The sequence below is a fragment of the Canis aureus genome, chromosome 20, assembly GCF_053574225.1.
Source record: "Canis aureus isolate CA01 chromosome 20, VMU_Caureus_v.1.0, whole genome shotgun sequence".
Taxonomy (NCBI): Eukaryota; Metazoa; Chordata; class Mammalia; order Carnivora; family Canidae; genus Canis; species Canis aureus.
The window spans coordinates 32,649,981-32,672,411 of NC_135630.1; the positions used below are offsets into that span (position 1 = coordinate 32,649,981).

The 22,431-nt window shown below is 38.9% G+C and overlaps 1 protein-coding gene across 2 annotated transcripts in view; it reads right to left on the bottom strand.

Moving 5' to 3' along the window:
* Positions 1–22,431, bottom strand: part of CNTNAP5 (contactin associated protein family member 5) — a 796,713-nt gene that overhangs the window by 434,229 nt on the left and 340,053 nt on the right. For both annotated transcript variants that reach the window (XM_077861335.1, XM_077861336.1), the window contains exon 5: positions 6,137–6,340. In XM_077861335.1, coding sequence (XP_077717461.1) covers positions 6,137–6,340 — 204 coding nt within the window. The remainder of the gene's footprint in view (positions 1–6,136; positions 6,341–22,431) is intronic.

A 22,431-nucleotide genomic window follows, 5' to 3' on the forward strand; every position in this document is an offset into this window, starting at 1 on the left:
AATAAAACACTCTCTAGATTTAGGGGTGGTTGCTCAAGTCCAGCCTCTAATTCATATCCATCTTCTGTGATTTTGCTACTGTAAAAAAAATGCTATCTTATTACAGTGGTGGTATATGGTTTTGATAATACATAATCTTATACTTTAAATTAATATCACAAAGTTAAATGTAAATAGAAATAATTATTTTACCTGGTTGAGAGCTTCTTGAAATCAGGGATGGGTAAATACAACTTTTAACCCCTAGTGGCTAGCTCAGTACCTGACTTAATGTGCTTGTTCAATAAATTTTTACTATATTAATGACAAAATTTATGAAAAACGGGGTGCATCTTATCCACTTGACACTTAGAAACACCTGTCTTCCTCTACTTTTTATAATAAAATGTCCAGATAAATCAGAGTTCATCCATAAAGCCTTCCTGGGCCCCTATATTTAACCATGATCCCTCCATTGTCACAGTCTAATCGTGAACATGGACTTAATTATCTTTAATATGTAATTGTTTTGTGAAGGTTTGTAACATTTTAATTATTAATGTAAGAACAATGGGATAGGGCTGGAGGGGATTCTGATCCCAGGTACATAATAATAGAACTATGTGATCTTGGACAAGTGACTACACATCACTGACCCTCAGTTTGGTCATCTGTAAAATGGGTTTGGGTATAGTTTGTAGGGCTATTATGTGATTTTAAATGGGATTTTAAATGAGATACATATTTAAAATATCTAGTATAGTGCTTAAGTGCAGGCTTTCAGAAAAGAGCAACACTTAAAATATCTTCCATAGTATTCAGTACAAACTGAGAAGCATGATAAACATTTTATAAATACATGTGGGTTGGTTTATTCAAATGTTTATTATTTTATTTTATTTTATTTATTTATTCATGAGAGACACACAGAGAGAGAGAGAGAGAGAGAAGCAGAGACACAGGCAGAGGAAGAAGCAGGTTCCATGCAGGAAGCCTGATGTGGGACTCGATCCCGGGTCTCCAGGATCACGCCCTGGGCCTGAGGCAGGTGCTCAATTGCTGAGTCACCCAGGTGTCCCTATTCAAATGTTTAGATTTCAAAAAAGCTAATGTAAATGTCCATTTGGCTTTTTGGAGAATGTGCAGATCTTTCACCAATATCTCAAGATTTCACAATGAGTTGATTATTCACTCAATTGCTTTGGCCTCTGAGACCTATGCTTGCCTCCCCAAGGACTTTGCTGTGCATGTGTTTATGCTATTCCAGGATTCTCACTTTACTATAGCTGTGCTCATCGCAATTGCACATTCTGCCTCAGTTAAAAGGCGCTAAACTCTTATAAGGATGAATGACCTACATGTACTATTGATGTCTTGCTTAGTTCTTACAACAGTTTCCCAGTCATGTAATACCTGCTCTTTGATTCTCCCACCTGCATGTATGGGTTAGTGCTGTTGGAGCCCTGCAGAGGGCAAACTACCACAGGTGGTGTGAATGATATAGGTACAAAGTGAGAAGAGGAATCTCTCCTTACAGAGTAAGAGAAGAAATCTCTTTCCCATTAGTACTTTCAGAAAAAAAAAAAAAAAAAAAAAAAAAAAAACCTCTACCCTAAGAAATTAATTAAATGGGAATGACCTAGGTCAATTTCACCACAGAACGGACATGTCCAAGTGAGCTACAGTAGGGGTAACTAGGCAATGTGAATCAGACAGTCAGCAATGAGCATTACTTGAAAAGAATCACACAGTCCAGGGTAGCCTCGGCAGCTGGCCATGGTGCTGAACCCCTACTATCCTGAATTGCTGAATTGTAAAGTCAGATTAAATAAGGGACACACACTGGAGAACTGTCACTAAAAGAAGCACTACTGGAGTGTCCATGGGATCTGCGAAGGGGAAAACTACCTCCTACCTTGGCCTAGCACCACCCTTTAGCCCACTAACTTGGATTCTTGGATTCTTCCTCCCTCCTTCCCTCTCCCTCCTCCTTCCCTTCCTGCCTTCCTCCCTCTTTCTCTCTGCCTCTCCTCTCTCTTTTCTTCTCCCTCTGCCTCCCTTTCTTCTGTCCCTCTCTACTTCCCCCTCTCTCTGTCTCTCTCTCCTTCCCTCCTCTTTCTGTCCCTCCCTCCCCCTGCCTCTTTCTCCCCATCCATCCCTCCCCTCCTCTTCACATGTCTCTCTTTCTTCCTTCTTTCCTCTCATTCTTGATTCATTTTTTGAAAAGTAAAAAATAATAATAATAAAAATATATAAGCATAAGCTAATCAGAGAAAGGCATTTATCATGATTTCACTCATACATGGAATTTCAGAAACAAAACAGATGGACATAGGGGAAGGGAGGGAAAAATAAAATAAGGTGAAATCAAAAGGAGGGGATCCCTGGGTAGCTCAGCAGTTTGGTGCCTGCCTTAGGCCCAGGGTATGATCCTGGAGTCCCGGGATCGAATGCCACGTCAGGCTCCCTGCATGGAGCCTGCTTCTCCCTCTGCCTGTGTCTCTGCCTCTCTCTCTCTCTGTCTCTCATGCATGAATAAATAAAATCTTACAAAAAAAAAAAAAAAAGAAGAAGAAGAAATCAAAAGGAGGCAAAAAGAGACTTAATTCTAGGAAACAAACTGAGGGTTGCTGGAGGGGGGTGGTTGGGGGGTGGGGTAACTGGATAATGGGCATTAAGGAGGGCACTTGATGTAATGAGCACTCAGTGTTATATGCAACTGATGAGTCACTGAAACTAATAATATGCTATATGTTAATTAATTGATTTTAAATAATCTTTTAAAAGGTAAGCATGATCATGGATAATATGGATTCTTTCCATTCTGGAGGCTGTATGGCAACATGGAAAGAACAATGAATTTTATATAATATATAAAATTTCTTATAAGTAATTAAGAAAAGCATTTTAAAAATATACCAAAATGTTTATAGGAGAGATGACTGAATTGTAGGATTTCAAGTGACTTTTTTTTTTCTTTTCCTTAAATATAATTACTTTTGTTTTTTCTTCAGGTTTTCTAAAACTGACATATATTTTATAATCTGAAGATAATAGTGAAAAATGTTATTAGCTATAACTACATTTTAATAGTGGCCACACCTAATAGCTAGTTGTATAAATAAGTGACTTATCCTTTTTGAGCTTAATATTCCTTATGGGTAATTTGGAGCTATTATTTATTTACCTAATAGGGCTGCTCTGAGGATTGGATAGGATATTAACATATTGTGGGTGTTCTGTAAATATCAAGACCACATCAGAGGAGAGAGAGAGGCACATGGGAAAGCCAGAAGCACAATATTGGGGGTAAGCATGCCCAATGGTAATAATGTGTATTGTGTCAGGCCCTGATATTTGAGATGGAAACCCCTTTTCCCATTGTACTCATTTTACCTTGAGTACTTTCCTTAGGCAGGTGCTTTCCTAATTTCTGTAGCTACAGCAATGAACAGATATTGTCTTGGTCCTTGTGCAACCTACACTACAAATTTTCTATTATGAGCAAATCAAAGCATCTATCCTCCTTTCCCTTTAACCTGGTGCTTTCAGAGATCTGCTGACTACTTCTGAGGTATGAAATGCTAAAGAACTGGTATGTGGCAGTGTCTCACTAGAGAAGAAACATGAAGGTTGGTACTAATTTACAAGAAACTTAGGTGGCTGTTTCAAACAGGTAAGTACAAGGAACATTAAAATCCACAGCATTTTTACTTTCTTTTTTTTAAAAATTTAAATATATTATTTATTTATCCATGAGAGACAGAGAGAGAGGCAGAGACATAGGCAGAGGGAGAAGCAGGCTCCATGCAGGGTGCCCAATGTGGGACTCGATCCTGGGACTCCAGGATCATGCCCTGAGCCGAAGGCAGGCACTCAACCACTGAGCCACCCAGGCATCCCAGCATTTCACAAGCAGATGAAAAAGATGAAGAAATTTTCAAACTATGCAGAATATTGAAAGAACATGTTCTTACTACTGAATCGTTCACTAAATGAAGTTTTACTTTGTCACCACCATGATTAGAAATATAGGGACTGTGGAATCTGGTGGGGAGGAGAGACTTACTTTATTTTCTATGTTGCAAAGCAAGGAGCAGGTCCTATTCATTTCATATACCATTTCTTTTCAGGAATACTGGGATAGCACAGAGTACAGAACATTCAGATATTGTTTGTTGAATAAATGAGGAATATTAAGAGCTTCTCTTTTTGATACTTCATTATATTTACTTACTGTCATATTCATTTATATTATTTTTGGTTTTCATGTCCATGCTCTGCAATACAGTTATTCCTTAGCATAAGTAAAAAGAGGCTTCTGGATTATGGAACTTTCCCTATAACAAATAGCTAGCACATGTGTGCAATTAAAATAGACCTATTGCATGATCACACTTCCTCTTTTCCATCATGCAACACTGTGTGCATGAGTTTCACTGAGTGAAACTGGTTCACAGCATTGGATCATGCATAGTGGAGCAAAGCTTTGGAAGAGGAATGGTATATCTAATTGGGAATCTAAATGGCAGTAACTGGCAGATTGATTGTTACCAGTAGAAGACACCTGCTCTGCTATTGACAAGTAACAATAACTTCACTCACAACTCACAATGCTCTTTAAGCCATGGGAAGTTGCAGAGCTCCACTTCATTCACCCACATCCTCTTCCTGAAAATTTAAGGCTAATTAATGAACTGATGCGTTTTTGTTGAATATTTGCGTGCTCACTCTTCAGATAATTCATTGATAAGTTGCTTCTTTAGGTATGCTAATACAATTAATCAAGTTACTAACAAATCCTCTTACTGTTCTTTTTTGGGTAAAATTCTCCCTCTAAAGATGCTTTTGGTGTATATTAAATCTAATGCTTTAGATGTCAATTTCAGATGTTCTCCCTGTCAATATTCACCATGGCAGCTAAGAAGGTACTCAGAAATGCCTCAAAATAAAGACATTGTCTGGCTTTTGAAGTGAATCCATGCTAATCTTTTTTATGTCTCTCCTCCTAATTGTGAAAATGTATTTATCTGATATTATTTTTTTCCAGTTTTCCATGCAACTTAAACTTACAAACTCAGTTCTGCTATGACTGTCCTTCTTTGCTTTGATAGCAAATACTTAGTGACAATTCTCTTCCATAAATACAATATTCACCCTTGATACTAACAAACATTAGTGTGAGGCAGGGAATCATTCTGATAAGGAATGGCACTTCCTTTTTCTTCAGCTTGGCCTCTCTCTCTCTTCCCCACCCTCTTTTTTTCCTTCTTTTTCTGTGGAAGAGCATTTTGGTTTGCCTTTTCACCTTTGGGAATTTTGCCCCCTGCCCTCCCTCAGCATTTGGTTCACTCTTCCTTCAAAAGTACCTTTGAGCAGACAAAGGAGGTTTAGCCCTTCTCTTTCTCGGGGAGAGGAAGTTGATTACCATGTAATGACAATGATGGCCTACCTATGGTGAGGCAGGCCATGCTAGATGCCAATCTACAGGTGGAAGGTGGTGTCCCAAATACACAGAACGCAGGACATTGTACTCATTTAGCTGGCATTTGGCAAGTCTAGGGCTCACACTGGCACAGCCAGGGCACTTAAGTGAAACAGTGTTTCCCTTAACAAGACATAGAAATGCCCAGAAACATAGACTTAGACTTTCCTACTATACATATGACCCTCTCTTCTTACCAAAAGACAAACAAAAAAGCAACTCAAAACAAACCAAACAAAGAAAAAATAAATAAATTAATTAAAATATCTCTTCTCTATTTTGCCTTAGGGCTGAACTTTCAAAAATGTACCAATCAAAATAGATTGTGAGCAAGCTTGATTAAAATATGTGTGCATGTGTGTTAAACTTGCTCAAGTTAAATTGTAGTCAGAGATAAACAGATAAATAGGTAGATAGATAAATAAATAAATATATAGCAATAAGCTTGTAGTGCTTCCTATCTACCAATATTACCTTGCTTCAAAGAATATTATCTATGACTTAAATATTTCACAAAATAGTTATTTTTTTCTTCTCCAATATGTAAAAGGGGGAAATATCATTTAGATTGTGTTCCAGCGACTTCCACTTGACAGACCAGGACAACAAGGATCCACTATAAAATAAAGTTCGTAATAGCTCAACATGGAGAGGAAAAAAGCCTGACTCTACCCAAATTGAGGTGCAGGGCGAGCCTCCCCTTCTGGAGCTCCAGGGTGATGTGGTCTCCACGTTGACCTTCTCCATGAAACAGAACCCCATCTCCTTGCATGCTCTTGAACTTCAGAGAGATCACATCTTTAAGAGTGCTCATCAGCTTCTGATTGAACCTATACAGAAGGGAGCTTCGGCCATCAAAGTCAGCGACATCTGATTCTAGACGAAGAGAAAGAGAGAGAGATCAGTGCACATCCTCATAATTGCTCTTTCTGCTTCCCATCTTGGTTGTTGTCTAATTTATAGGAATGTTCTTGGTATCTGGAAGGTCCCATCTTAACATATGGAGTAGACCTAACCTAATTAGACTCAGGGGAATTATTACACAACTAAGCATCACATACTGAGTCAAAGTGAACTGATCATTAGCTTGGAAGTAAAACCCCTTATTAGTGATATGTCATATTTTGCTTGAGGGGATAGGATAAGAAAACCACAAGTACCTATGTCAGGCTTTATGGTGTCAAATGCCTGGTAGTAATATTCTTTCATGATTTATCTTAATTATTAGTTTGTTTCTGATAGCTGGAGCCACTTGATCCTCTCATTTCAGGTTCAAGGTTAGAGATAAAAACATAGTCTATTATTCCACATCTAACTGAATAGTACTGTCTTCCTAGAACTTGTGTTGAGAAAGATTCTGAGGTCTCTCTGAGTTCTATGCAAAATAATGTGCAGTAAAGGAAGAATTGTAGTTTGTACAGGGAGGGCAAATGTATGGCATCCTTACCATCCCTCCCTTATCCTGTGTTGGTGATATATATCATTTTATTGTTTACGTACAAAAATGTTCAGTTATTACTGTTAAAGCAAAAAAGAGAAAGTCAAGTAATGATGATCTAAATCAACTCACTTAGTGGATATGTATAAACATGTCTGGAAACGTTATGCCAAAATATTAACAGAGATTCTCACCTCACCAAATAATACAGACAAATGGCATATAAGTATATGAAAAAATCCTCCACATCAGATGTTATTAAGAAAATGCAAATTAAAACAATAATTATATACCACTGTATACCTAATAAAATGACCTAAATATGGAACACTGACAACAAGAAATGCTGGCGAGGATGTAGAGTAATAGAAACTCTCATTCATTCATGGTAGGGATGCACAATGGTGCAGTAATTTTGGAAAACAATTTGGTGGTTTCTCACAAAACTAAACAAACTCTTATCACAGTATCCACCAACCTCACTGCTTGGTATTTACACAAAAGAGTTGAAACTTATGTTCACACAAAAACCTCTTTATAGCAGCTTTATAGCAGCTTTATTTATAATTGCCAAATCTTGGAAGCAACCAAGATGTTCTTTAGTAGGTGGATGTATAAATAAACTGGTACACTGAGACAGTGGAATATTATTCAGCACTAAAAAGAAATGAGCTAGCAAGCCATGAAAAGACATGAATGAAACTTAAATATATATTACCAAGTGAAAGAAACCAATCTGAAGAGGCTCTTGTATGATTCTAACTATACAATGGTCTAGAAAGAGCAAAATTATAGGGACAGTAAAAAGATCAGTGGTTGCCTGGGGTTGGTGGAGGGAAGGATGAACTGATGGGCACGGAGGATTTCTAGGGCATTGGAAAGATTCTGCATGATACTATAATGATGGAGGTACCATGTCATTATACATTTGTCCAAATCCATATAATATAAAGCACTAACAGTGAAACATAATGTGAAGTATGAACTTTATGTGATTATGATATGTCAATGTAGGTTCATCAATTTCAGTAAATTTACTGCTCTGGTGGAGGATGCTGATAATAGAGAACGCTCTGCATATGTGGAAGGAGAGGGTATGTGAGAAATCTGCATACCTAATTTTTATGTGAATCTAAAACTGCTCTAAAAAAAGTAAGCCTTTATAAACCATTTAATAGACACTCTATTTGGGAGGTGTTCTATGTTATTTTCACATTATTTCTCCCATTTTTTAATTATGAAAACTTTTACAAAGAGCTTTTATTACTTTTACAATAGAAAAAATTAAGGCTATTTATTATAACTTGAAAAAGATTCATTATATACCATTTTATGCGGGTGGGACAGTGGTGAATGGGTGTATGGAGGTGGTGGGATTAGTCTTATTTGAAATCAAGTACTCAGAAAAACTCAATTTTTCAGTATTTCCAAGCAGTTAAAATGCTCAGCTTGAGCATACACAATGATAAATTAAATATATTATTTTGGCCAAGTTCAAGCTGCCCAAATTGGAACATTATTTGTAACGCCCAAATTCTGAAATGAAAGTAAAAATGAAATCACACTTTCACTGTAATTAGTTTTAAAATGCAATTTCACAATTTATTCCTATGGAACAAAGTGATTCTAAACAAAAGGTTGCTGATAACTCCCTAGACCCTAAAAAGAAATAGTCCAGATACAGAGAAGTTTTCACCAATTCCAACATCCCTTAGACCCTTCCTACACCACCTACTGCCTGCTACCACCACTACACCTGCTGCCTGAATTCAATCCTACCCCACCAAATTGAAGCTACAGACAACAATCTGTGATCAATCGTGGAATAAGAGAGGTCATAGCTTTAAACTACAGTAGTAATAGCTTGTTAACTGATGCACTTTGGACAACTCTACCTCTCTGAGACTTGATGTCCTCATCTATAAAATGGAGTAATTAGCATCCTTCAGAGAAGACTGTGATAAGAGTTGAATCTGCTAACACATATAAAGTGATAATACATACAAAGGGATGCCATCATGTCTGGCACATTGTTTGTGTTAAAACAATAATAGATAGTAGGGTTTTCATAGTGATTGAGATAAATGGAGGGGCTAGAGTTCCTAACCAGTCTAATCTGGTGGCTGACACTTCACCTTCTCACCCAAAATGGTGTGATTCCACTTTTTGATTCAATGGATTACTGCACATGGGATGCCAAGTGTACCCCAACTTTCCTTTTTTTGCCATATTTTAGTTCTCACATTCTAGTTGAAATTCTTTTTGTGTGCAGGGTGTGTAAATTATGAGTCCACGTTCCCTTCCAATTGTTCCCCTCTGTTACTGCACCAGACTCTGGGTGCTTAGGAGCTTTGGCGTTGAGTAGAAATGACATATACTATTTATGGAGAGGCAAGCTAATATGACTTGTAGCTAATATAGAGGGTGCACCCACTGCTATGGGAACAGAAAGCTGAAACACTATATTGTCTATGATTGTGGGACAAATGCTTTCATGAGTAAACATGGGATGTGTTATTGCTTCAAAGACACACCTCATGCCCTGTGTCTCAGCCTGAAGTGCCCAGGTTCTTCCTCTCTCCACTTCAGGACCCTATTTTCTTCTCTCTTGATCCATCACGGAATTTATGTTCTACATTCCATTCCCTCAAATGTCTGGCTAATCTAGTGACTTACTTAGTGATGCAAGTGTTGATGACCTAGGTTACCTCTAAGAAAACACATCTCTGTATTGCCATGAAACCTAAAACTAATGGAAGCAATCAGCAGACAGGAACAAGAGAACATTTTTGAATTCTAACTGTCATGGGCGTCAATTATGGTTTTGCTTATTTGAAAGTTATCTTGACCTCTTTGGGCTTCAGCCTTTCTATCCGTGCAATAAAGCTAAGAGAAGCTCACCCTACAAAGCCGTGTCGATAATTACATAAACCATACCTGGAATAAAGAATCACTCAGTTTTTTTATCCCCTCCTTCATCCATCATTAATCCAAAGGCATTACTACAGTAGTAAAGATTTGCACATTACAGTGTGGAGATGATACAAAGAACATGGTTTGATTCGGTATCTGTCATATCACACTGAGCAGATATTCACTCAAGCCTACATCATCACCTGCCATATTCTTAAAATAGTCTCATAACTGCTCTCCCTGATTCAACATTTGCTACCTCCTTCTGACCATTCTCTCATCCTCATAAAACATAAGTAACATTCATTACACATCACCTTTGCTAAAGCCTGTCAGTGAATTCCCTTTCCACTAAGAATTAAATTATCTCTCTGAGACCTCCCATGATCTGGCTTTCCTGCTTTCCCACCTTGTCTTTTACTTCTTTCCCGAACCCTGACTAGATGTCTTATACGATGTACTTTCAATGTGTGTGCATGTGCAATGTGGGGATTAGTCCGGATAATATACGCAGAGCACCTATCATGAGCCCTGAAATGGTACAGGGTTTTTTTTGTTTGTTTGTTTCTGTTTTTGTTTTTTACATGTGAACTTACTTAATTTCAATTAACCTATGAGAAATAAACTATTATTATTCCAATTTTACGAATAAAAAAAAAAAAACAAAACAACTATGTTTTAAAAAGGTAAAATACGAAGTTAGCAAGTGGCAGAACCTGGATTCCGACCTGTTCCAACTGACTTAACCTATTCTGAGTAGGCTGAGCATTTTCACAAATGCCACCCCTCTCTCACACCAGGCTCTGATGTTCATCTGTCAGGCAAGTGGTTGACCTTCCCTAACAGGTTCCTCCTGTAGCTAATCCCCCCCAAACACCCTGCTACTTCCTTCGGAATTCACCTCCCAATTGGAATTTAGTACTTGGTTATTTCCCAATGTGCTTCTAGTCCAGCTCTCCAGCATGAGAGTGCATCCCATGAGGGCAGGGGCCAGATATGTATTAACTACCTCATTAATTCAGAGCCCAGCACTGGTCCCAGAACATGATGCTGTTCAGAGACATCTGTGAAATGATTTAGTGATCCAGTAAGGAACCTGTGACAAATATAAAAATACTGTCGATTGTCCCCTAACTTCCTGTCACATCGCCTGCCCCTACCTTTTAAGAGTCTAGCTGCTGAGTCACACACAGAACATCCATTTCCGTGGAGACACATGTTCAGGGATGACCCTTACTAGTGCAGAGGTGAGAAGCCCCCTTTAGAAAGCACAAAATTGGCCTAGCAGATTGGAAGCTTTCTTCCTAAGAACACCAACAACTAATTAGAGAATCACGTCACCAATCTAAGGGAAAGCAAACACCCTGAACCTTTACAATATGGAGCCACACACAAACTGCATCAACCATTTTTCAGAAGGAGAAACGGGGAGTTAAGAAAAAAAAAAAAAAAAAAAAAAACTTTATAGAAGAATTAAAACCTTCCCCAGTCAAATATTTAATACTTCCTCCTGGCATGGAGCTAGGTGAAGTACTCAGCATTCTCAACTTCACTTAGATAAGTAGATTTCAAACAAAAATAAAAAAAGCCCATATTTTTAAGTTGTGGTTGTTGAGAGAAACAATTCTATTTTATGCTATTTTTTCCTCTTTAGATCTTTTTGTAACTGCTTTGTTCTGATTCTCTCACTCAGCACTTTTAGCACTTAGTTTGTGGCTTGAGGTCTGGGTATGGATGTGAACACCTTCCTTCATGTCTTACAAGCAACTTGAAAGAAGATCCTCTTTCAAAATACCAAGAAAAAACAAGACAAGAAAGGAAAGGAAAGAAGATAAAGGAAAGAAAAGATGAAAAAAGAAAAGAAAAAAAAAAGAAATGGAAGGAAAAGAAGTAAAATGAAGTGTGTCGGAAGGTGTGTATTGAGTAGAGATAGGCCCCTACTGGCACTGAAAGTGTGTAATCACCTCAGAATGTAGTTTTAAGGGCACCAAGAAAGTAACTGACAAAACTAAATATATCTTTCTTGTTCTTTATTGCTGCCTCTCTTTGCCACCCATAGCGATTTCTTATTCTGAATGAAGTAATCCATTCTCTAGGGGAAAAAAGGAACAAATTAGCACACATTGCCTGATTTAATGCTCTCAACAGCCCTGCAAGGTCCATATTTTTTCCCATTTGTAACATGGGGAAGCCAAAGCCTAGAAAGATTATGTACCTTGCCCAAAGGCATACACATGGGAATGAGTTGTGTGACACAGAAACCACCAATGTTTCCTCTTAAAAAGTGGGGGGTTGGTGTGAAGGCTGCATCAAATTTACATCTCATACCCAATGAGAATGCACATGACTTTGCACAATGAGCATCAAGCATGCACTGGGGAGGATGTATGTACGGGGAATGGGTATATAAGAAAGGAGATGCCAACTTAAAAGGAAGATAATGTTAAGTAGGAAATTTGGTTTTCCTTAAAAAGCTGGTATGAATTTCCCCATGGTCCCTGCTTTTCTGCACTACCTGTTACACTCAGAATCCACGTATAGTCAGAGCAGTGCTCTTCCTAAGAGGACCAGGGAAACCACACAAATATCTGAGAGACTTTTTTAGGGTAGACATGCATTGCCCTCCCCACTCTCACTATCTCCACTAAGCTCAAACCCTCTATCCTAGTCTATTTCTGTGGTCTTATTTCAGTAAGGCATTCTTGTATTGAAAACTTCATTGAACCCCCTCAACATGGCAGCGTCTATGTTCAGCACAGGTAGACAGCGATAAACTCCAGAGAAGTCCTTACTCTCCAGGGCTAAGCTAGAGACAGCAAACACATAATCACACATCCCTGGGTGGGAAGGTGAGCACTGTGTCCTGGGGGGTTCCCAAAGGAGGGGTGCCTAACCCTCTTTAGAAGGAGATAATGCTTCTCCTAGGTCATGAGGGATAAATGAAAATCAGGCAGGTGAGGTGTGGAGACAGGGGACTGCCAGCAGAGAGAAGGAGCTGCCTGTTTGAGGCATGGAGAGGACATGGGGTCAGATCTAGGATCTGCAAGGATTCAGATTTGTTGGTGCACTGACTCTAGAAGTGTGCTCTCTGCATTAGCAACTTTAGTATCACCAGAAATTTGTTACGACTTTCACATTTTCAGACCTCACCACAGTCCTATGGAATCAGAAACTCTGAGCATAAGGCACAGAAATACAAGTTGTATTGAGCTCTCTAGGTGATTCTAAGACTAGCCTAGGTCTGAGAACTCTGTGCGAAAGCATAGAATGGTGAGGCAGTAGGGAATCCAGAGCCTGGGGATGGAGTCAGGGCTTTTTTTTTTTTTTTAAGATTTTATTTATTTATCCATGAGAGACACAGAGAGAGAGAGAGAGAGAGAGGCAGAGGGAGAAGCAGGCTCCATGCAGGGAGCCCAATGTGGGACTGGATCCCGGGGCTCCAGGATCACTCCCTGAGGCTAAGGCAGGTGTTCAACCGCTGAGCCACTCAGTCGTCCCGGAGTCAAGGCTTCTATGAGGGAGCATCCTGCTAAAAATAAAATGGGTTTCAATGTGACCCTGAGGTCGATGGAGAAATAATTGTCCAAGTATTTTCACTAGGGAAAGTGCATGTCTAGTTCTGGTTTTTAGAAAGTTCTTCTGTATTGTTCAGTCAGCCTGTATTCCAGTCCTGGATACCCATCCTGCCCCTCCCCAGTGGAGTTACCCAATTTCTTCTTTCAGAGTTTCTTATTTTATCAACAATGCTGGCTAGAACACAGATGTTAGATATTTACTTCGCAGAGTCGGGAAGAGGACAATTTCTTCCTCTTTCTCAAAATCAATTTTTAGTATCTCATTATTGTGAATTCAATTCAACTCAATTTGTGGTTCGTTAAGGTGGTTATACGTCGACAGATTTCTCTAGAATATGAAGAAGAGCCCGTTGGGGGACCCAAAAGTCTTCAGGGTAAGTACAGGTCCTACAGCTCACACAGCTCTCCTTTTAGGTCAAGATAAAACCAGCACACATTCCCCTCCATCCCTGCGGTACTGAGCAACACCAGTGCTGGCCAACTTCCCACTGGTCCCATAATTGCTGACCCTGCTGTCATAGCTTGTTTTCTGAGAAAGACAGAGTTCTGGAGGCATACTCTGGCATATTTGATGGATGTTGGTAGCTTGTCAACAAACCAGCTAAAACAAGGGCTCCACTGAATAAAAGATTCCAAGCTTGAATCCCCAAGTGAGCTGAAAAGGATTCTGGCATAGGCCTGTGACACACTGTTTTCTCACAGACATGAAAGCCCAAGCTCAAAGTTGACAGGAGAAACCATCGATATACCCTGAGACAATTAGTCCCACTCAGACTCTTTGGTTGTTCACAGTAAACATGATTTTCAATACAGTTACAATTTGAAGCTTAGCTGATGATACATTATATAAGAAAAATGATTATTATTCAGACTATGCACTTGTGCTGAGGACTCCAGGGCTTTGGCTTGCAATCCACAAACCACAAAGGTTTCCACAGTCAGCTCAAATTTACACAGATCCTCCACCAATCCTGACTTTTCCAGGCCTTATCAGAAGCTCATGATAACCTCAGATGAACTATGAAAGCAATGTTAGTTTCTAAAGTTAGCACTGACAACCCCCAAGAATCGCTTTCCTTGCGGAACTTCTGACATTTCTATGTACTATATAGCAGGGAATATACAGAATAGATCTTAAGAAGACAACATGAAAAACAGTCATAGTACAAAAAAAAAAAAAAAAAAAGAGGCAAAACTTTGAATTCCAATCCTAACTTTAGCAGATAGAATTTTTAGCTCTGACAGTCAGATGCGCCTTCTTAAAATGCCTAGGCTTTTTTGGATATCTTAGACATATAGACATCTCTGAGCACACTTAAAATTTGTTGTTCAACTGGTTTGCTAACTCCAAAGATAATGCCCAAATAATGCAATAATTTTAAAGAACTTTTTAAATAGTAGAGACTCAGTAATAATGATAATAATATAATAATAATAATAATAATAAATAGTAGAGATGCTTTTTTTGATTTGCCTATTCTTAAATTCATTGGCAGATATTGGGCATATTTTGTACTCTTCTTGGTTACTATATTGAGCTATGAGATGCAGATGATTGAGATATGGGTTGTTCCATCCAGGGACTCTGACATAGTAACATTGTAAACCCAGCAAATGAATTGCTTTGGTAGAGAAGGAGGTGATAAAGGAAAGCATGATTATGGTCTCTACATCTTGTTGCCCAAGTAGGGACTTGTGGGACTACAGGGAACATTAGATAACTCAACTGGGACAACAGCATGGACCAGGACTGGGTAGAACTAGCTGGGACATGGGGTTTTCCCAAGTAAAAAGTACAGGGCGGGCCATGAGAAGTAGACAGTCACAGCCAGTGAGGCACCACAGGTTAATAGGAGGTTTTAAGGAGTTCTGTTTCACAAATCTTATTCATAAGTTCCCAGAAGGAATGGTCAAGGCAAAGGCTGATCCTGAACAGCCAGCCCTTGTTGTGCAAATGGCATAACACAATTATGTCCCTTCACTTTATAGATCATCAATAATCTTCAGCCACAATATACAAATGTTTCTTGTGAAACGCTGTTTGTGCATTGAGGTAATGTTTAAATAGGAGTGTCAAAACTGGAGAAATAGAGCTGTTATTTCCCACCCTAAAACCAGTTGGTATTTTTTTTTTTTCTAAAGTAAGATTTACTATGGTTTCATTTTGAATACCCCTTGCTAATGATTCTACCTGGCTGCAAACTGTGAAAGTGAGCAAGAGAAGGTCACTGCAGGAAACAAGCCACTCCAGTGATCATTTGGACAGAGAATAAATGTTTGGATTTTTAAAAATACTATTTATTTATTCATGAGAGACACAGAGAGAGAGGCAGAGACGGAGGCAGAGGAAGAAGCAGGCTCCTTTCAGGGAGCCCCAATGTGAGACTTGATCCCAGGACCCCAGGCAGAAGGCAGACGCTCAAGCACTGAGCCACTCAGGTGTCCCTGGACAGAGTAAATATAAAATAAACTGTAGGGGACAAGACCTTGACATTTGTGAGGAAATCCACTGCTGCACAAAGCAGTTGATCTAACTACTAGTTCATTTTGCCTCTTAAGGTTCCTTTAAAATCACAACCATTAGCATACCGGTCCTAGGAATCAGAGCCATACGCTCTGAGCACACAGCAAGCAGCAGAACTTGAATTAATCAGGAAAAATTGTTAGCTGTGGATTTCTCCTACATTGCTAACCTTATAAAACACTTTGCATCCTCAACCTTCAAGTTTAGAAGCATTTCTTATATCCCTTTTGTAGCTACTAAAAATTCTCAGTCCTGTCTTATTTATTTCTATATTCCAAAACCTAGCAGAGAGGGACTACTAAGTAATGTTCACTATCTGTTGAAGGACTTTTAAGATCCTCAATCAATAAGAAAAGTTATTCCAGGCTTATCAGAAAACTTGACTTAAGGTAGAAGAATATCATAGAGCTTTTGAGGTTATGTGATCTTACTGTACATATATATGCATACTAGTTTTTACTCTATGAATGAAAAGCAAAAAAAGAGAAAAGAAGTTGACTAACTCAAATTTTAAGACCTTTCTGGGCCTCAATTTCCTCCGCTATAGAATGAAGGAATTGCAACAAGCAATCATGAAGGTATTTCGAGTCATACAATGCTATGATTTCCAAACTGGGACTCAAAGATCCCAAAGACTGGAGTCTCCAAGCCCACAGACCTCACTGCTGTCATCCTGCCCCCTCCAGGGTTTGCATAGCTATAAACCTAGCCTTTTGAGGTCCCCCCTGTGATCTGGGCCTTAACATGCCAAAGATGAAATTCACAACTTTGTGGCCTCTAACATGTATAACAAATGCCTCCAGATGATGAGAACAACAGAGCGAGCAGCTGAAGCTGGAATTACAAAGAGATTTATTTGGGGAAAGAGAATATGACTTCAGCTCTGAGGCTGATGAATTTTGGATGACACCACTTGGCCGTAATTAACCAAATAGGGGCAAAGTCTTTTTTGTGTATGAAAAGGAGGCAACTTGAGATATAAAATGATGGTTGTAATTTTTAATGAGATTAGGAAGGCTGACAGATCATTAAACCTTACCAGAATTTATAATGCTTTTTAAAATTAATTAGCTTCCCATATGGTAAGGAATTCAAGTAGAAGCCCCCAGACAGAAGTCCACATAGCCTAAAAGTCACCAGATGGCCTGCTGAGGGTATATAAAAAAAGTTTACTTCCTTCTTTTGAGGTACAGGTGGAATGTGGTCCTGAAAAAGAGGGTAAAGGAAAAATAGGGAGAAGTGTGGTGACCAGCTTAAATACAGATGAAGATAATGAAGATCATAGCTAACACTTTTTGAATGCTTATCATATGCCAAGCACTCTTTCAAGCAATTTGCATATATGAAATGAGCATTATTTTTACCTCTGTCTTCACTAAAAAGGAAACTGTGTCTACAGAAGACTCAAGATTGTCCAGGATTATACAACCAGCAGGTGATAAAGCTAGGTTTGCATCGCTGGTGGCAAGTATGCCCATGTGTCTAATATTATTGTATACTATCTTTAATAGTATCCACATTTCATTTTAAACCCTTAAGTTTAGCAATCACAGACATGAAAATGACAATGTAGAAGAATGAAGTGACTCTCATAGTTAGAGAAGGAATTTGAAAGTAGAGTTTTAAATTCTGGCTCCATATAACAATCACCTAGGAACAGCAAGAAATTACTTATACTGGGACCTCTATTCCCCAGATGATTCTTAAGTAGCGTTAGGTCTGAGATGAAGGTAAGGGATAAAGAAGTAAGGAGCTCCTGGACTGGACAGTAGCTAAACTCTGTCCCTGGACATCTTAGTTACATATGCTTGGGAACTGAGGGTTGCTCATTTTGGGCCTTGTGAGTAAAGCAATAATACGGGTATTAGGAGACTGAATATGATGCTTTCTTTCTAATAAGATTTTCCCATGTCGTATGGCTAAGTCTTGCAGATACACAGGGTAAAGCCCAAGGTTATAGAAATAATACAAAACCAGGTTCAAAACCTGTCTTCAAATGCCAACTGGTTGTGCCATTTTGGGGAAGTTGCTCATTCAACAAATTCATTTGCTATTAATTGAAATGGGCCTCATTCTGTGCTATGAACAGGGTATTTAAGTAGGTATGGTCTTTGATCTTATGGGGATTGAAAACTGGTAGGTGAGACAGGTAATTCACAATGAAATACACATGTAAATAACTAGTAGATAACTATATCGATCTATCTGTTTCTATCTATTTCTTTTTCTGTCTCTGTGTGTATGTATGTTATTCATCCTATATGCTGAATGTTTATATCTCCCCAAAATTCATATGTTGAAATCTGATCCCCAATATGATGTTATTTGGAGATGGGCTTTTGGAGAGGTGGTTATATCAGCGGGATTAGTGCTCTTAAAAAAGAGAAGCACAGAGTTCTTTTATCCCTTCTGCCAGGTAAGAACACTGTGAGAAGGCCAATTATGAACCAGGAAGTGGGCCCTTGCCAGACACCAAATTCACTCTGCCTTAATCTTGGACTTTCCAACCTCCAAAACTGTGAGAAATAACTGTCCACTGTTTATAAGCTACTCAGTCTATCATATTCCAGCTTGAACAGACTAAGACAGAGATCCCTGCTTTGAAAGAAAAGAACAGCATGTTTTAAGATTTAAAAAAAAAAAAAAAAAAAAAGCAAGAGTAAGTTTATTTAAATTGGGAATCAATTGGTACCTTTCTGAGAAAATGATAATAAAGCTAAGATGATTTAAAAGGTGAGCTCAAGAAGGCAGAGGAGGTGGGGAGCCCTGCAGATGGAGTAGTCAACCCATGGGGCTTGAGCCCAGATAGGGAGGGGATATGATGGGGCAGTGAAGTCAGGGAAGCAGGCAAAGGTCTGATCGTCCAAGGCCTCTTCTTCACACACATGACTTTGGTTTTGTTAAATGCAGGCAGAAGCCAGTAAAAGGTTTTCAGCAGGAAGTGGGTCAACTCTGCATTTTATGACAATCCTGCTGACTATAGCAGAGATAATGGACTAAAAGAAAGAAAGAAAGAAAAAAAGGGATTGAAAGGGGGTTACTGAGTTAAAAATCCAGGTGATCAGAGATATAACTGAACCAGGCTAGAGGAAAAGAAATGGATATATTTGAGATGAATTTTGGAAGTAATACTGATAGAACGTGCTGATGGATCTACCACAGGAAAGAAGTGAGAGGAGAGACTTAAAGAAAGTTCCCCATGCCTGGTGGTGGCAACTGGTGTTATCTCCGGATATAGGGAAGTCCACAAGAAGAAGAAACTGAGCATGGTTGGAGGGTACAAGTTGATTTTAAGAGTTCCCTTTGGGATATGTTAAATTTGAGCTATTTATGACATAACCAAATTGAGATATCAATCAGGCAAATGAATATATATTTTTAGAGCTCAGAAGAAATATTTGGCTTAGGATGCAAATTACTTATCTAAAAGACACTTCAGTTTTATAAATTTCAGTCTCTCTTTGTATAGTACATAGGAATAGCAATTTCTATTTGAAAGACTATTGAGGTTTGGAGTGTGTTCCACCATAATGAGCATATTAAATGAGAGTGGGGGAAGGGGGATATTGATGATGATGGTGACATTTATAATGGAAATTGTAACTTTTTAAGATTTTATTTTTATTCATGAGAGACACACAGAGAGAGGAGAGGCAGAGACATAGGCAGAGGGAGAAGCAGGCTCCCTGTGGGGAGCCTGATGTGGGACTCGATCCCAGAACCCTGGGATCACAACCCGAGCCAAAGGCAGATGCTCAAACACTGAGCCATTCAGGCGCCCTCCAGAAATTGTAATTTAACAATGGAAAAGTTGCCACCAATAGGGAACATACTGGCTCTGTCTTCCAGAAAGAATCACCATTAATTCAGAATGGTGCTCTTCATTCTCCCACCTCTTCCTCTTTTGTAGTCTCTACAGGAGATGAATTATTTTGCGCAATTCTCTATTGACATCTCTACTTCAAGTGTTCATCTTAACATCAGCAACTCAGTGATGTAGCAGAATCCATGTCTTTTACTTACTTGGTTTACTCACACATGTTTGGCCAAAAACCAATCAACCTGAAAACTGATCAGAGAGAGGAAACACCCATGCAAAATTCAAAAACCACATACCTCATTTTATAATTGAGGTGACACAGGAGGAAAAATGGTAACGGAAGAGGTATTCTAGAGTTCTTATGAGAATGCAATGTAGCAAGTTTGGTTGCCAAACATCCATACATGCAAAATGTGTCACAGCCATAATGAACTCAACATATAGCAGAAAGTGGATATAATGTGTTTGAAATAACTATCTGGAAGGATGTTAAAAATTATTTTCTTGGTTCGCCATGGAATTATTTACTCCATGGAATTATTTATCAGTAGCAATCAAAATAGGAGAAAATCTTGTTTTTAGTCTTTGTAGAATGCCATGGGAGACCATGTTTGATCCTTTTCTTGAGCACAGAGAGAGAACCTGAAGGTGGCAGAGAACTGAGATCCCAGCGCCTATGACAGCAGAAGTAGAAACAAGAACAGGACATATCTCAATCTGAGACGGCCCCTAGTCTAATAGAGGATAAGGTTAATGTTTCCCAAAAAGGCAACACATAATGGCAGTACAGGGATTTCCTCCAGGGATACACACCTAAGTCAGAATGTCAGTTACTAAACATAGACTATTGGCTACATATTCTGTTCTATGCTTGATACTTAAAAACTCTGAAGTGACATTGTAGTCTTTAAAGTAATTACCACTGTGATTTGCAGATGAGGAAACAGAGGCTCAAAGAAGTTAACAGGGTTTGCTGGAAAGTTCATGTTTTTAAGAACAGACCGTTTGTTCAATTGTTCATATCTGAGCCCACAAAAGGAATCTGTTGCTTTGAACTTCATTGTGACCATGGCAAAAAGATGGCACTGATGACATGAAAGCAATGGGAACTTCCATAAAATGAGACAGTCACCCTGGAATATATAAAAGGGAATGAAGGCAGGGTGAACCCGGGTGGAGCAGTTGGTTAAAGCATCTGACTCTTGGTTTCAGCTCAGGTTGTGATCTCAAGGTCGTGGGATGAAGCCCTGTGTCTGCGCTCAGAGGGTAGTCTGTTTGTCCTTCTGCCTCTGCCCCTCCCCTCACTCATGCACACTCTCTTACTCCTGCTCCCTCTCAAATAAATAAGATATGAGAGAGAGAGAGAGAGAGCATGAGCTGAGGGAGAGGGAGAGGGAGAGGGAGAGGGAGAGGGAGAGGGAGAGGGAGAGGGAGACTCCCCGCTGAGCAGAGAGCCCTACTCCGGGGCTTGATCCCAGGACCCCGGAATCATGACCTGAGCTGAAGGCAGACACTTAACCGACTGAGCCATCCAGGCACCCCAATATGTAAAAATATTTTAAAATAAATAAATAAAAGGAAATGAAGGCAATCAAAAAGAAAATATTTTAAAAACATCAATACTTGGGATGCTTGGGTGGCTTAGCAGTTGAGCATCTGTCTTTGGGTCAGGGCATGATCCCTGTCTAGGGATTGAGTCCCGCATCAGGCTCCCTATGAGGGACCTGCTTCTCCTTCTGTCTCTGCCTCTATCTGTGTGTCTCTCATGAATAAATACATAAAATCTTTTAAAAAGTCAATAGTTAAGGAAAATGGAGATTAGATACATTCTTACTTCTAGAGATTTTTAAGGCAGCATAATACCAGAATAGCCTAAGGAAGCTCTAAATACATTTAATTTGGGAACTATAGCCACTGATAATCTCAGTTGTTCAAGGAGAAAAAGTGTGAGATATTAAACCTGTATATAAGGAAGATTCTAATAAGCTTGTATCTTTTTATTATTTATAAAATGTGTATATATATATATATATATATGCATGTGTGTACATATATACACATACAAGAGAAAAGAGGCCTTCATTAGAAAGATTATTATAAAACACAGTATTGTAAGGGCACCTGAAAAAAAAAAAAAAAAAGTAAGGGCACCTGGGTCGCTCAGTGGTTGAGCATCTGCCTTTGGCTCAGGTCATGATCCTGGGGTCTTGGGATCAAGTCCTGTATCAGGCTTCCTGCAGGGATCCTGTTTCTCCCTTTGCCTGTGTCTCTGCCTCTTTTTCTGTGTGTCTCGTGAATAAATAAATAAATAATTTAAAAAAAGTATCGTGATTTTACAAAATACAATTTAAAAATACAATAAAAACTTTCAAAAATGAAAAAGTATGGCTAGCCTCTAGATCTAAAAATTAAATACACCTTAAATATTCATGGAGTATATAGCAGTTGTCAGACACTGATCTAAGTCCTGGGTAGCAGAAAGGTAGGACATGATCCCACCTTATAGAACAGACTGGTGGTTAGGTGGGGAAGCACCAGGTAACTTTAATTTAATATGATAAAACCTAGACCTGAAACATTAAACCTAAAAGAGGATCACATGACAAGGTCTAGGAGGCAAAAAGATTTCAAAAGTAGGTGATATTTGATCTGGCTGGTGAAGGGCGATCAGGAGTCAGCCTGGCAAAGGACAAGGAG